This window comes from Apostichopus japonicus, chromosome 10 (genome assembly GCF_037975245.1).
Source record: "Apostichopus japonicus isolate 1M-3 chromosome 10, ASM3797524v1, whole genome shotgun sequence".
Lineage (NCBI taxonomy): Eukaryota > Metazoa > Echinodermata > Holothuroidea > Aspidochirotida > Stichopodidae > Apostichopus > Apostichopus japonicus.
In genome coordinates this window covers 16,950,851-16,965,083 of record NC_092570.1, presented here as the reverse complement: position 1 = coordinate 16,965,083, position 14,233 = coordinate 16,950,851, and the positions used below count along the sequence as shown (strand labels likewise).

Below are 14,233 nucleotides of genomic sequence, written 5' to 3'. Positions count from 1 at the left end.
TATAGTTATTGATGTCCGTTGCAAAATCATGCAGCACTATAATACAATATATATATATATATATAGTTGCTATAAATAGCGAGACATTGTAAAATTTGTCATTCTCCATGGTGGCTATACACCACTGAACAGTGTTAACTTGGAGGGAATAAACGTAACCAGTATAGAAGAGAGACGTTTCTAAGTTTTAGCCTGCACACAGTATCTACGATGGGCGGTCAGGTAAGTTAGAACCATAATGAACTATTGGATTTTATTTGTTGATAAATGAGCCTTGAGTGTTGCTAGCATCGGCACACAACCACCTCAACATATGTATTATTATGAATTGTCAACGACCCTGTAACTGGACGACATACATTAATCTTGGAGTGACTCGAACCGGAGACCTTATGATTGGAAGGCACCGGCGTTAACCATTGAGCTAACACTCCTAGAATATCTATAGCTATACCTCTAATCGTGTTTCTTTTCTTCTGATAGCAAAGCATGAATTTCTGTTGGCTGAAAACAAGATATTAATTTGATACAGAGTGGCACATTATGATGGGATGGGACATGCCATTTTGAAGTAGGGATCAAAAAGGATTATATGTGTGTATGTGTCCTTGTGCACATGTTTTGTACTCTGACTGTAGATTTGTTTATGTAAATAAATATACATTTTTCACTGCTTTCTATATACGACTCTAGAATTCCAAGATATCCGAAGTTGACAGAAAACGTTCACTGCGAGGTGTTCATCCAACTAAACCGGAGGAACTAGTCAGATACGGAGCTACCCTGATCATCAAGTCAAAGGGACGACGGAATCGTAGATTTATCTTTGAGGAAGTGACTGGTGGAGGAATTGTTCACTCCGCTGGAATAAGGTGAATCTTGTGAATTCCCATTTCTCTGTCGTCATAATAAAAATAGTTCTAAATTCGTATTTTAGTTAAGAGTATTTATTGTAATCAACCATTTTTTTGTACTTTCAGAAAGAAATGAAATACATTTAGGTTCTCAAAGCTGCATTTGAAGGTGGTTGTAAATTTTATGTGATTTTGACTACGTGTAATATCCACAAATATTCGAGATTTCTTCAACTAACTTAAAGATTTACGTAAATAGGGGTGTCGAATTAACTTTGTGCAAAAGGTTATTTGTAAGAAAGCATATTTACTAAAGCTTTGTCAGCAATTTAAGATCAAACTTTTCGTTCATCATATACCATAGGCCTATACGTACATACCATATGCATACATACAATATACGCACATACCATATTATGCAAATGATATACGTTCATACGATGTACGAACAGAACATTTACATACATAACATATATACGTATTAAATATACGTACTACATACCATATACGTACACACCATATACATACACACCACATACGTACATACCATATACGTACAAACCATTTACGTACATACCATATACGTGCATTCCATATAGGCCTACGTATATGGCAAGCCATGTGGGACAAACACTGCATAATATATCAGCGTATTAATCGTAATTTATACGCGTATTAATTGGAATATATACGCGTATATATTATTGGCCAATCATATGGCCCAAATATATCCGCGTATTAATTCGAATATATACACGTATTAATTCGAATATATACACGTATTAATTCGAATATATACACGTATTAATTCGAATATATACACGTATTAAATAGAATACATATGGGGTTTAAATCCAATATATGCACGGATTAATTAGAATATACACGAAAACACATTTCCGCTCTTGCTGTGTACATATACCAACGATAAATGTTTTGGCGGGCTCGCGAGATCGCTTCATAAAGCGAAACTTTACACATGTACAACACAAATATATTTTCGAATTAATACGCGTATATATTCGAATTAATACGCGGATATATTATGCGGTGTTTGTCCCACATGGCTTGCCATATACGTACAAGCCATATCCGTACATAGCATATACCGTACGCACATATCATATACGTACATACCATATACGTTAGCTTTACACTAATAGTTTCTCATTGGTAACTATAATATATAGTATTGCTAATTGAATGTAATGGTGAATGGATATTCATGAAGCAGACGAATGCAATGATGGTCTTCATTTTAATTCACAGAGAAAAAGATGAGTTAATTTCTGTGAATCAAATCCAGTTAAATGAAAAAAGCACAGTTGGATCCATTTTGGAGATCATCAGAGGTGGCAACTTTGTAATGCTGGTGAGTATGCGCAGCAGAGCAAGTTTGGCTAATTAAACTATAAATTTACTATATAGGATGTTCTCAAAATGGCAACAGGCTTTAAAAGCTCTACCATACGATATCTATGTCGTAGCGGCGAAACGAACGTTATCACATTTTTTTAAAGTAAATTTTCAGCGTTCTTGTTGTTCTTCCATATCGCTCGGTCACTTGCTACTCCTGATCGCATGTCATATTGTTTACGCAGAATGAGAATTTTGTTTATATTAACCACCAACTCTTTGTTTTGAACACACAAAAACTCAAATCTGGTGTTTTGTTCATTTAACTGCAGGTATACATAAATGCAATGCAATCATTATGACTGTCCAGCTTTTAGGGCAAGGGGAAGGGGGGGGTGGTTGGTAGAAGGGGAAAGCACCTATTGTGCAATAGGACGGGGTAGGGGTGGGGATTGTATGAGTTATCTGCAGTCTGAGAGGCTACAAAACCAAAGACTGACAAAGGACCGTCATATTCTCCTGCAGGAATTGAGGAGGAAATTACAAAAAGAAACAGTGCCTTTCATCGCGATGTTCAACGTCACCATGGAAGGTAAATGACGTCATATCTGTCTTTTTAGACTTAGACTATAGAATTAAACTTTGAAGACTATATATATATTTATATATATATATATATATATATATATATATATCAGGCAATTCCGCCCATTTATTTACATTGTTTATCAGCATCTTGAGAGAACAGGATAATTTATCAAGATAACCTGCATGCATCATTATGAATAAGTGTCCACTGTAACAGCTGTCGGAGTCCAAACCATGAAGCGTGTTCGATACATGTGTTTGCCAAACGCTGTTATCTTTATGTCCTGATGCCCTTACTACACGTACGTTTAGAATGTGAAAATGGAATTTTCCGTATTGCAGTGAGTGAAATGTGCTTTCAATACGGTCTGTCAATAGAGACATATGGAAGCAAGGAGATGTAATTTATATAGCTACACACTCACAGAAATGGCTTTATTCTTCCAAGTAATATTTGCATCAAGCTTTTCTTCTATTTAAAAATTGATTGTATTGGTATATAGGAAAACGCGTTGATGAGTACTTCGATGACTAATATATATATATATATATATACATATATATATATATATATATATATATATATATATACATATATATATATATATATAAATATCCCATATATATAAATATCCCATGTATATATATCCATATATATAGATATATCCCATATATAAATATTACATATATATCCCATATATACATATCCCTTATATATATCCCATATAAATATATATATATATATATATATATATATATATATATAGCTATATAGATATACATAGATATATCCCATTGGAGGCTGGACGTTATTTCACTCACGTTATTTCAACTCGTTACGATTTCAATAATATATATATTCATTTGCCTTTGTTGTTTCCCTCCATTTCATTAACAAAAGTCTGTTTAAATTTATCTCTTTCGAGATCCGGCTTTGAATACTTTAGTTGGTTGGCATTATGGTTGCTTGGCATTAATTAATAATATTTTCATTTATGTATATATGTATTTTGTTTGTTTGTTTCTTTCTTTCTTTCTTTCTTTCTTTCTTTCTTTCTTTCTTGGGAGTCCTTTACCTTGTTAAGCCTGAATTGGATTTTTAGAGGACTTACCTCCAAATGTATACATTTATTATCTTTGGAAAATCAAATAAATAAATCAAATCAAATTATGTTTGATCTCTAGAGCGGGGCAAATACGTCACCAAAACAGAACTAGTATTGTTCGATACATGTGACAAGCCCCTACAGTGGAATAACGACCTTCCTTACCGGTTATATATATATATATATATATATATATATATATATATATATATATATATATATATATATATATATATATATATAAAGACTGATTTAGACTGATAAAGACTATGTTTATGAGGGTTCCACGTCTGATATTATAAGAACTACTGAGCCTTTAGGTCGTCATAGGTTAGTTTTTAGATATCAGTGTTCTCTCGTCAGTTATTCATATATCAGTGCATTTATATAGTTACATAGGTGCCCATTTTAGGTACCGGTTGGAAGGAGTTGAGGTTGCTATGGGTGCAACTGCCAAATAATGCGTGGGTGTATAGTGCTAGTATCGGGAGCGTAATGTGATTGGGACGTTACAGGTAGACAGATGGAAGTAGAGGTTCATATAAGGATGTAAATGAATGAAGAGTGGAAGGCTGCAGACGCCTTTACGGTCGTTGACATGGGTGAATTTGGGTAAAATCCAAGAGCTGACAAAGGTGCGGATTCCTTATCATACTGCGTGTATGGTGCCACGCGATTATATACAAATGATGTACAAGGTTTCAATAATTGATCGATTAATCTAATTTGCAGGAGATTATCCGGTTATTCATCAATTTGGATTCTACTGGAGGACGCCTCTCAGTGAGTGGAAGGAGGTGCTGAGTCCTCTCTTTCAATGCGCCATCGTTACATCATGTCCTTCAATAATGGGCGATGATCGACGCCTTGTCATCCCGAATAAATCAGACATCACATGCAAACACATGAGTGGGGCTTCTCGGAGTGCTTCTGCGAGTCAAGTGAGAATCGTGTATGATAAAACAAATTCTTCTCTCCATTATTTGCCAAACAATTCGCCGAAACTCTTTCTTAGCGATTCTCCTGGGACGAGTGGTAAGTAAACTGTAGGCTACTATAATATATTAGGATTGCGCATGTTGTGATATTTTTATGCAGGAGAACCGCCAAAGCAAGCAATGATTCTCAATGTTCGCTAATGCATCAAACTCAACGTCCCCTTAGAAGTCGCGCTCTATGCTGAGATATGTCAGCGATTTAAGACTCTGATCTTAGAAACGATTCCGTTAGCTTAAGGTTCCTAAACGACCGCTCACTTTTTTTTCCAGTACGCTGCACCCCGAAACCCTATCAGAACAGACAAACTCAACCCGAATGATGTGAACAGGCACCTATTCACCATGCTGAAATCTCCGTCTATGATAGGTACCCGTTCTCAAAATTATGAATCTCCCAGTGAAGTTTTACACGGCGTGATTTCTCTGCAGAGGAATATGTAACAACTTAAGACTTTGTCTTAGACATTGCGTCATTTGACTAAATCCACGAGAAATGCTGAAAAGTGCATCACTTCCTGACATGATCGAAGATTTTATTAACACCCACCGTTCGATATTTCCATTAATTGAATACAATATCTCAATTTCGTACCAGAATGACATTTAAGCATGTCTATATGTTATATATAGTCGAAACATGTTCATTTTTCTTCCAAAATATTTCGAACGCGATGATACATTTAAGTTCAAACTATAGAAAGATGGACAAAATCAGTATTTTTTTCCTCACTAAAGTCACCGATACACAGTATAAGGCTTAAAACTTTGTCAAAATTGGTTCCATCAGCTGTTAAGTATTCTCATACCCTCACAGCAACCAGAGATTTGCATGCAAATTAGGATAACGTTATGCATATCCACCGTATATCTTTATATAGTTGAGATTTTGATATTTGTTTTGAAAACGAATCTAACTTTTATGGCTTAGAAATCCTTCCTTTGATATTTTTTAGTCATCCAAATAAATGATCTTTTACATTTTGTATTACATCTCTTGGCACAAAAAATGGAAATTAAACTATATGCTTTCAGTATTTTTTATTTGCTCGTCAGAGATATTCCAGATGTACATATACAATCAACAAGAAGGTCCAAAGATTGGGGAAGAAGGGGTAAACTTCGTTCCTGTGGATTACCCGAGTAATAAAATCGTTAAGGACGGATCCAACATAACAATTGAAGTAAGTTTTGTAAGACCTACATCCAGTCATCATATTCATCCATAGTTCTTCATTTGTTAGTCTAACACGACGAAGAATGCAAGGCAAACTGGAATTTCATTGTTAACATATCTTTGCAAGTTTGGAAGCCAAGAAAACACCACTCAATGTTATTTATGGGACGGCAGTGGCGTAGGAAGGTACTTTTGTGTGGGGGGCTGAAAACTGAAGGCTGGCCTGGGGGAATTTTTTTTTGCATTTCCAGGTGGCCTCAGATGCAATTTGGTGCAATATAGCACACTTCAACCCACCCACTCCATTTTGTAAATAATTTCGCATTTTCACCTGGCCTTTGATGCAATTTGGTGTTACAAATGAGATTTTTTTCTCATTTGGGAATGAAAAAGGGGTTTTCTGACTTGCGAAGCGGGGGGGGGGGGGGCGGAATGATACTTCCGCCCCTCCATATTTTTCACGGGGGGGGGGGGGCTGGCGCCCCCAGCCCCCGGTTCCTACGCCCTTGTGGGCCGGGGAGGGGAAAAAGGGGGTGGGGTAGCGGCAGTATAGGAACGAAGTGGGGAGGTGGAAAGATGTGGCATAGGGAGTGGATATGTGCAGGGTACCTTTCAAATGCAGAGTAAACAAACTATGCTCATAAAATCAAGCTTCACTGGGACAACAAACTTAAGTTCAATGTTTATATTTTCTTTATTTTGTTTTTTTGTGTATTTCTCTATCATGGTGCTCTTTCTTTTCGCACCCAGCCATGGAATAATAGTCCATTGTTACCTACAGATGAAATGTTCATTCTCAAGACGACAACCAGCAACTTATATCATATCACACACGAAGACGGTACGTATATCTATACATTTCAAATGAAACGTAACGTATTTATAGTATTAAGTTTTAAAACCAAAATATTAAAGAGATCTTTATATGACAGCACGGTAAGACTTCACTTCAAGTTAAAGAAACATTCCAGGCTGTTAGTTTTATCCCTGAAATGCGGTACCTTTGGAATCTTTGCTTAGCTGTCAATGTTCTCTGTATTATAGAATGTCATCAAAATGCAACAATTTTTTAGTTTTACGTACTTCCTCTGTGAATAAGGGAAGTTGATATTACGAAGAAAAACAAAATTATTGCCGTAATGACATCATTCATTCTGCTGTTGTCAGATACATTTACGAAATATATGCCAAATTTGAAAATCTTTATCAAACAAAACGTTATGAAGATGTGGTTTTGACACGAAGCTGCATAGCATTTCCATTTTTGTGTTTGTCAAGCAGTCAACTGCAGCCACCGGAATAGCCCTTTAACTCAATTTGATCGAGCTATGTAAATATTGTTTCGATCAATTGGATGCGGTATACATTCCCACCGATTGTTAGCTTTGCTTAAAGTCAAAGGCAGGTTGATTATTGACAGATGTTTTTTTTAGAAACGACATTCTTATATAGAAAGCCCACAACGGTACTCTTTTTGGAGTTTTGCAGTCTGTTTTTTTTTTAAATTCATTTGAGGTCGGCAGAGGTCAAACTGTGAACATTTTGAAAGCTTTGTAAGTAATACCGTGCACCCTATATCGCCGTAGTAAAATGCCAAATTGTTAGCTTTATATCTGACTTATTTTATGTTACAGACTAAAGCTAAACCATTGGTTTTTGCAATATTCTCATTTCAAAACTGTCTTTACCTGCCACAAACTATTAAAGACATTGAAGTTTTGACATTAAATTCACTTGTCAATGTAGAATACCTACCATATTGTTTTTGCACATGTATCAGTGTTTCAGTATGCATAATATATGGTATTTCTAACAGATAAACATATTACGTAATCAGAAGTTACCTCAACGCATTTTTTATTTCACTGTCGGTGATTTTCTTCTTTATATGTTACAGCAAACGGTAATGTAACCTACTGGACCGTGGACGGGGACATAATTCATCTTGGGGGCATCGAAAAGGCATGTGAATTTCAAGTATCGTGAAAGAGTTACTTAAGACTGCAAGTGTATAATTGTTGCCAGGTGCACATGATAAGAACATTACACGTGGGCAACTTTCATCCATGTAAAAATGTAAATATATTATATAATGACAACATTAAATGTTTGACTTGACCATTAACTTATCGGTCTACATAATACAAAAAGTCGTTGTGATATTGACTTTGTGACAAACCACGACCTTTTAAATGATTTTTGTTATACTATTTATACTAGCATATTAATAAGGTAGGGATGAATTTGATTGTAACCTCGGATGATCGGCTTTTGTCTAACTTCGTAAGCCAAATTAAGCCTTTGTGATTTCCTGCCATATACAATTTGCTGAAAATTTCACATATACTATATCTGACTAAGTGTACAGGAAGTGAACTAAACTTGTCCAATAGTTATAATTAGTGAGAATTAACAAAGGTCAGAGATGTGTTTCCCTTTATTTTGTAGCACTCCCCTGTATGGGCATAACATTTATTTACTGGTTATAAGATTTTGACAGAATTTTTGTGTCATTCCCAAATGTGTCAATATCCTGAAAGAACAGTCTCCCTATGTGAACTATAGACGTGCAGATGTATATGAGCAAATGGACAGTTTCTTTCACCAATTTCGAGCTAGCTAATAATTGCTCTGCCATCAACAACCCCTTTAATTAATAAATTAGCGTAACATGACATTGTGTATACACTGGTACATATTTTCACAAATTACTGCCAAAGCCGATTTAAGTCATCTATATTTTATAAAGCACTGAGAATAAGGCCAAGTTTGAGCCCATTTGAGATAACCTGTTGACCCCTTGAAGCCCAGTGTGTTAAAACTGAAGAGGGCCGCTTGAGTCTTTAATTGAGCAGTTAAACTTCAAAGTTGAACCCAGCACAGGAAGATCAACTCTTTGAAGCAGATTTCAGACATGCTGACCTTATATAAATTTGACCTTTACCAATTTCGAGTTTTTTATTTTGCACTCACCAAGTTGAATCTACATTCTAAGTATGAATATAATCCACCATGAACTCTTTGAGTTACGGTGTTTACAAGCAAGTGTCACATTCATAAACAGACACACACACATGCTATCACAATAATAATCAATAATAATAATCAGCAGTTATTTTTACAACGCTTAAGCGACCACAATGTGGGAGAAACCCGCAAGGGCTTATGGATTACAACTTACACGTCGGGTGGCTTCCAATTCAACATTTTAACTCAAATTTGGAATCTTTTAAATGTAGAAAGTCATTTCAGATGGGAAAACCGTAGATTGCTCTTGGATGAAAAAAACCCACCTTACTATTATGACCCGGCCGGGAATCGAACCCCGAACCTCCCGATTGCTAAGCCCCATTGCTTCAAATGCCACCACCTTTATCCACAGTCACACAGATTTCTTTCGCCTCGGGCAAAGAAAAAAAAGAAACGAATATCTATGTTAATACTTACATAATGTTAGACAAACTTCGACAGAATTATAATTGAAACGGTGACTGAACAAGGAAAAACATTTATTGGCAATATTAGCCTACGTATTTTGTAAATATTCAAGTTTATTTTACCATTTTTTTTGCTCGCCTTTTCTCTCGTCTTTGCAGATGATATGCTGATATCAACTCTATTAATTTTATCACCATGATTATATCAATATTTTTGGGGAATTATGTCGTGTAAATAAATTAATGTTTTTATATCTTTTTGGAGCAAACATATTAACACAGAGAGGCGTAACTATTTACTGGAAATAAGATAAACGTATGGAAGGAATTTCTCAGGAGGCAGTAATAATGAAATGATAAGTAACTGCATTGCAACAGTGATTCGAGAATAAACGTTTACAGATGCATATGCTTTATTAAAGCGAAGAAAAGATATTTTTCCCTACTGCCTTTTTTTTTTCTTGTATAACCTTTCTTGTATAAATTTTATTTCAGCACATGAAGCATGCAATATCTATGTCTCGACAATATTATTGTTAAAAAGTGGCTTTCAAAAAAAAAATCCCTCATATGGCTTAAGTGTGGAGAAATAGCCTCATCGGCTAGATTTGACGTCATCAGGGCATGCGCATTTGAGTTTGCCACGCCTCCACTTGGAACTTACACACTTGATTCCAGAGACTGTGAATTCATTCTTTGACAGTAACCACGGTTCTTTCGAGGAGTGAATCCATTCTTTTCGTAGAGGTCTTACAGAGCGAAACCACTTCTTTTTAGAGAGAAACTGATACGTCACACTTGAACAAAAGTGAAATATACAACCATCGAAAGATTGTTTTTATCACGCTGGACTCTTGTAAAAACAGGGAATTCGTTTTTTTAAGAAAAGCCACCATAGAAACAGCCCAGTCCGCTTATACCGAGACTGCAATCGTATCATAAATGACGTGTTGCGTCATGTGACTATCACGAGTCCCTTGGAAAAGGAATTAGATATACTGCGCATGATCTGGTTGAAAGGTTGCTAAGGTAGCATATACTCCCATTAAAAGCCACATTGACTAACACACTAACTCACAAACGTAATGTGGTCTCTAAGCCTAGATCGACGTTCTCACTAGCTAAACGCATACCCATCACCGGATAGCTGACAAGTTGGCCTTTCATGGCACCATCACCCTTCCGTATCATGACCATGCAGGTATATTGTTTGCTACCAGAGTCTGAAGTTTTCGTCACATGTAAACTAACCTCCTCACTCAGTGAAGTAAACAATTTTCGTACGCTGCTCCTGGGAAGCCTAAATGGGTCTAAAATTGCCTCAATTGACCAAATGTTTGCACCACATGTACTTCCAGTCATGCTCTTCAACATGCAAAATCATATCTTGATTGATAACATATCATTAACTATGTTTTCCTGCTGCATTTTAGCACTTTTTCTGGGAACATTAGGGCGGATGGATATAGACTCTAATAGGAGTATGCCAACCAGTGCAATGTACTATGTAATACAGTATATACACGTGTCGCAGTTCATATAGTGGTACTATTTTTTTACGTGTCGCAGTTCATATAGTGGTACTATTTTTTTACGTGTCGCAGTTCATATAGTGGTACTATTTTTTTACGTGTCGCAGTTCATATAGTGGTACTATTTTTTTACGTGTCGCAGTTCATATAGTGGTACTATTTTTTTACGTGTCGCAGTTCATAGAGTGGTACTATTTTTTTACGTGTCGCAGTTCATAAAGTGGTACTATTTTTTTTTTGTGATAAATTTATCTGGTTTTCGTAAACAGGCTCTATCTTTCTTAACGTTTGTTCAGTAAGTATTAGTTTTCAATATTGACGATGCAGATTTTTGTGAAGTATGAAGTGTGGCCTCTAAATAATACTATATAAGTATTACTTTAAAGATAAAAAAATCCCCAGTTTTCATACAACATCCTTTGTGCAATTGATTCCAGAACCAAATGAATTAGATATGTTCCGAACAATGTTCAGAAATTAATAAACTTAATGAATATCTGCATAATCATATACGTACCTTTACACATGGGCCTTTACATATGGATCTTTACATATGGGCATTTACAAAGGGCCTGTACATATGGATCTTTACATATGGATCTTTACATATGGGCCTTTGCAAAGGGCCTGTACATATGGATCTTTACATATGGGTCTTTACATATGGGACAACAGCAAACATCTTAAAGTACAAATTTAAGATACATAAGAGTAATGAAAGGTGATATTGGCTAATAGTCAAAGCAAAATCAGGAAAGAAAAATATATCAATAAAATGAACGAAAACAATATAAAACAGGTTCAAGCAATAGAAAAAAAATGAGTTATTTTAGTATAGTCTATATGATAAAATGATCAGTTTTTAAATTGATACTAAAATATTTTTAAAAAAGTGAGTAAAGACGGATGGCTGGCTGGCATGGCGTTCCACAGACGTGATGCACAAATACGAATCGCCCTATCGGCATAAAAAAATTAATTAGATCTACTCAGTTTGTTGAAGTTTCGAGCAGAAAATGCTTCCACTACAACGCATTTGGTCAGAAGACTGAACCACAGTTTCATCGATATTTTTCTGAAGGCTCTATGAAGGGGGAAGGGGGAGGGGGAGGGGAAGATTGTTAGTGTTGTGTAGAGAGATGATAATGAGAATTAGGATACTAAATCCAGAGGGAAACTCCTCCTAGCGGTAACTTGCCTTTATATACATTACATATGTAGCACAAGAGTAGTTTGCATGCTAACCTTGGCTGAAGTTCATATACTCTATGTACCCAAGCCGACCTTTGACCTCCACCTAAAACAGCAAGGAGGTTCTAACTACATATGGGGGACCTCAAAATCAGCATAATTTTCACTATCTTAACAGTGGCCTGACTTTAACAGATTTCGTATAGGGTTTGACTTCTACGAACATTAAATGAGCTTTCACCTACACCAAACTATGGATCAATGTTACTTATCCTTTGGGTAATCTACCATGCATATAAAATATCTTTTGAAGGTAAAGTTCACAAGATATAGTACTCTTGATATTTGGACCCCTGCTGACCCCAAATAACATTTAAATTCCACCCAAATTAATAGGGTTCTTGTAATCACTACACGAAAGGCACATGCCAAATATGAGCTATGTGATGTAACCTATTTTGGAACGTCGTGTTTACAGGGTTTGTGTTTGTATAAGGGTTTGTGTTTGTAAGGCTTTACAGAGTGTGACCATTTATAACCCCAATTAACCTTTGACCTTCACCCAAACGATAGAGTACTTGCACATAGGGAAGCCACATGTTTTTGAGAGCCAATACAGTTTCCTATGTGGGGATATCCAGTTTACAAGGAATTCAAGTTTTGACCCCTGGTGACCTAAAATAAACTCTGAATTACACCAAATTGTTTAAACACTTTACACTGCAGAAGCCCTATCCTACTATGCATATATGAGCTCCTTTAATGTTCAGGTTATAAATAAATACAGCGTTTTTGAGATGTTCACATTTTGCCCCTTGCTGACCACAAGTGAGATTTGACCTCCGCCCGAAACAAAATAGATGGCCAAAAGTATGGGGAAGCCACATGCCAAACATGAGAACTGCATAGGTGACTTATCTTGAGATATCGTGTTTACAAGCTAGGGCGTCAAATACACACCCATACACACCCAAACTTGATTTCCTATGTTACTTGCCTGCTCATGGCAAGTAACCAAAACTAATATACAAAAACACAAAAAGATGAGCAAGACGCCAAGAAAATAGTAATTTCATGCATTTGTTAATAAGTCAAATCCACATGCTTAAAATAACATATATTAGTATACATACTTCAGTTAGCTAATGTGTACAAACCTGGGAGCTCTCATAAATTTAAAATGTATAAAAAAAAAAAAAAAACGATAATACGGAAGGAAATTATAAACCAGCAGAAACTATTGACTAAGAAAACCGAAAAAATGAACAATTATTCCAGATGAAATCAAGGGGTGGTTGCAACCTGCTTCCAAATGGCACATTCTGCACCCAGAAAACAAAGGTGAGGAATTAATGTTCAACCTTTAATGTTAATTAATGTTAATTAATGATCAACCTTTCAGTACTGATTGAGACTTCTTTTACTATTATAATACTATTATGATTCATTCATGCATTCTAAAAAAGTCCCCCCCCCACAAAAAAAAAATATTTTGAGCTTACAATTTCCAATTCTCAACGAGAGATCTTGTCTTTTGGAAAAGTTTGAAAAAATTATGCGCAATAATACCGTATAAGTCACGTTGCGACTTTTCAAAATACCCAAAAGGTAGCCTTCACGGGCGACAATGTGGTACAGCTATATATTGATTTGGATGTGTTTACAATCGTACAAAAAAAAACGAAGAATTATTTAGTTTGGTTTTAATAATTTTTTGTAAAGATTTTAAGATTCGCACGGTTTTTTCATGTCATGTGAATTTGTTTTGTATTCTCAAGGTTTCATTTCGGCATACACCGAGTCCCAAAATTGTTGTCACTGACGATTTGGGTCCTTTAAGAGATGCTTCTATAGCGTGTTTACTTGATGGTGCCATGGTATACCTTTGTAAGCGTTACAGCTGTTCGTCCAAGTACGGGTGACGTCATAACGCCCCCAGCCCGTTTCAATACGTTGCGTCAGCTCAGATAGTACGTGTATAGTATGATCGTACAGCT

General features: G+C 35.8%; 1 protein-coding gene across 1 annotated transcript; it reads left to right on the top strand.

Moving 5' to 3' along the window:
- LOC139975389 (uncharacterized) lies at positions 1-13,924 on the top strand. The gene is made up of 8 exons (XM_071983328.1): positions 1-222; positions 694-872; positions 2,124-2,226; positions 2,736-2,802; positions 4,637-4,939; positions 5,956-6,083; positions 6,827-6,917; positions 7,974-13,924. The coding sequence occupies exons 1-8, from the start codon at positions 211-213 to the stop codon at positions 8,060-8,062; spliced, it is 972 nt and encodes a 323-aa protein (XP_071839429.1). The 5' UTR covers positions 1-210; the 3' UTR covers positions 8,063-13,924.
- Positions 13,925-14,233: the final 309 nt, after the last annotated feature.

Excerpts from the sequence above, each read along its gene's own strand:
- LOC139975389 (XM_071983328.1), top strand. Across the intron at positions 6,084-6,826 it reads GATCCAACATAACAATTGAA|CCATGGAATAATAGTCCATT; the intron begins GTAAGTTTTGTA and ends TTTCGCACCCAG. Across the intron at positions 6,918-7,973 it reads TCATATCACACACGAAGACG|CAAACGGTAATGTAACCTAC; the intron begins GTACGTATATCT and ends TATATGTTACAG.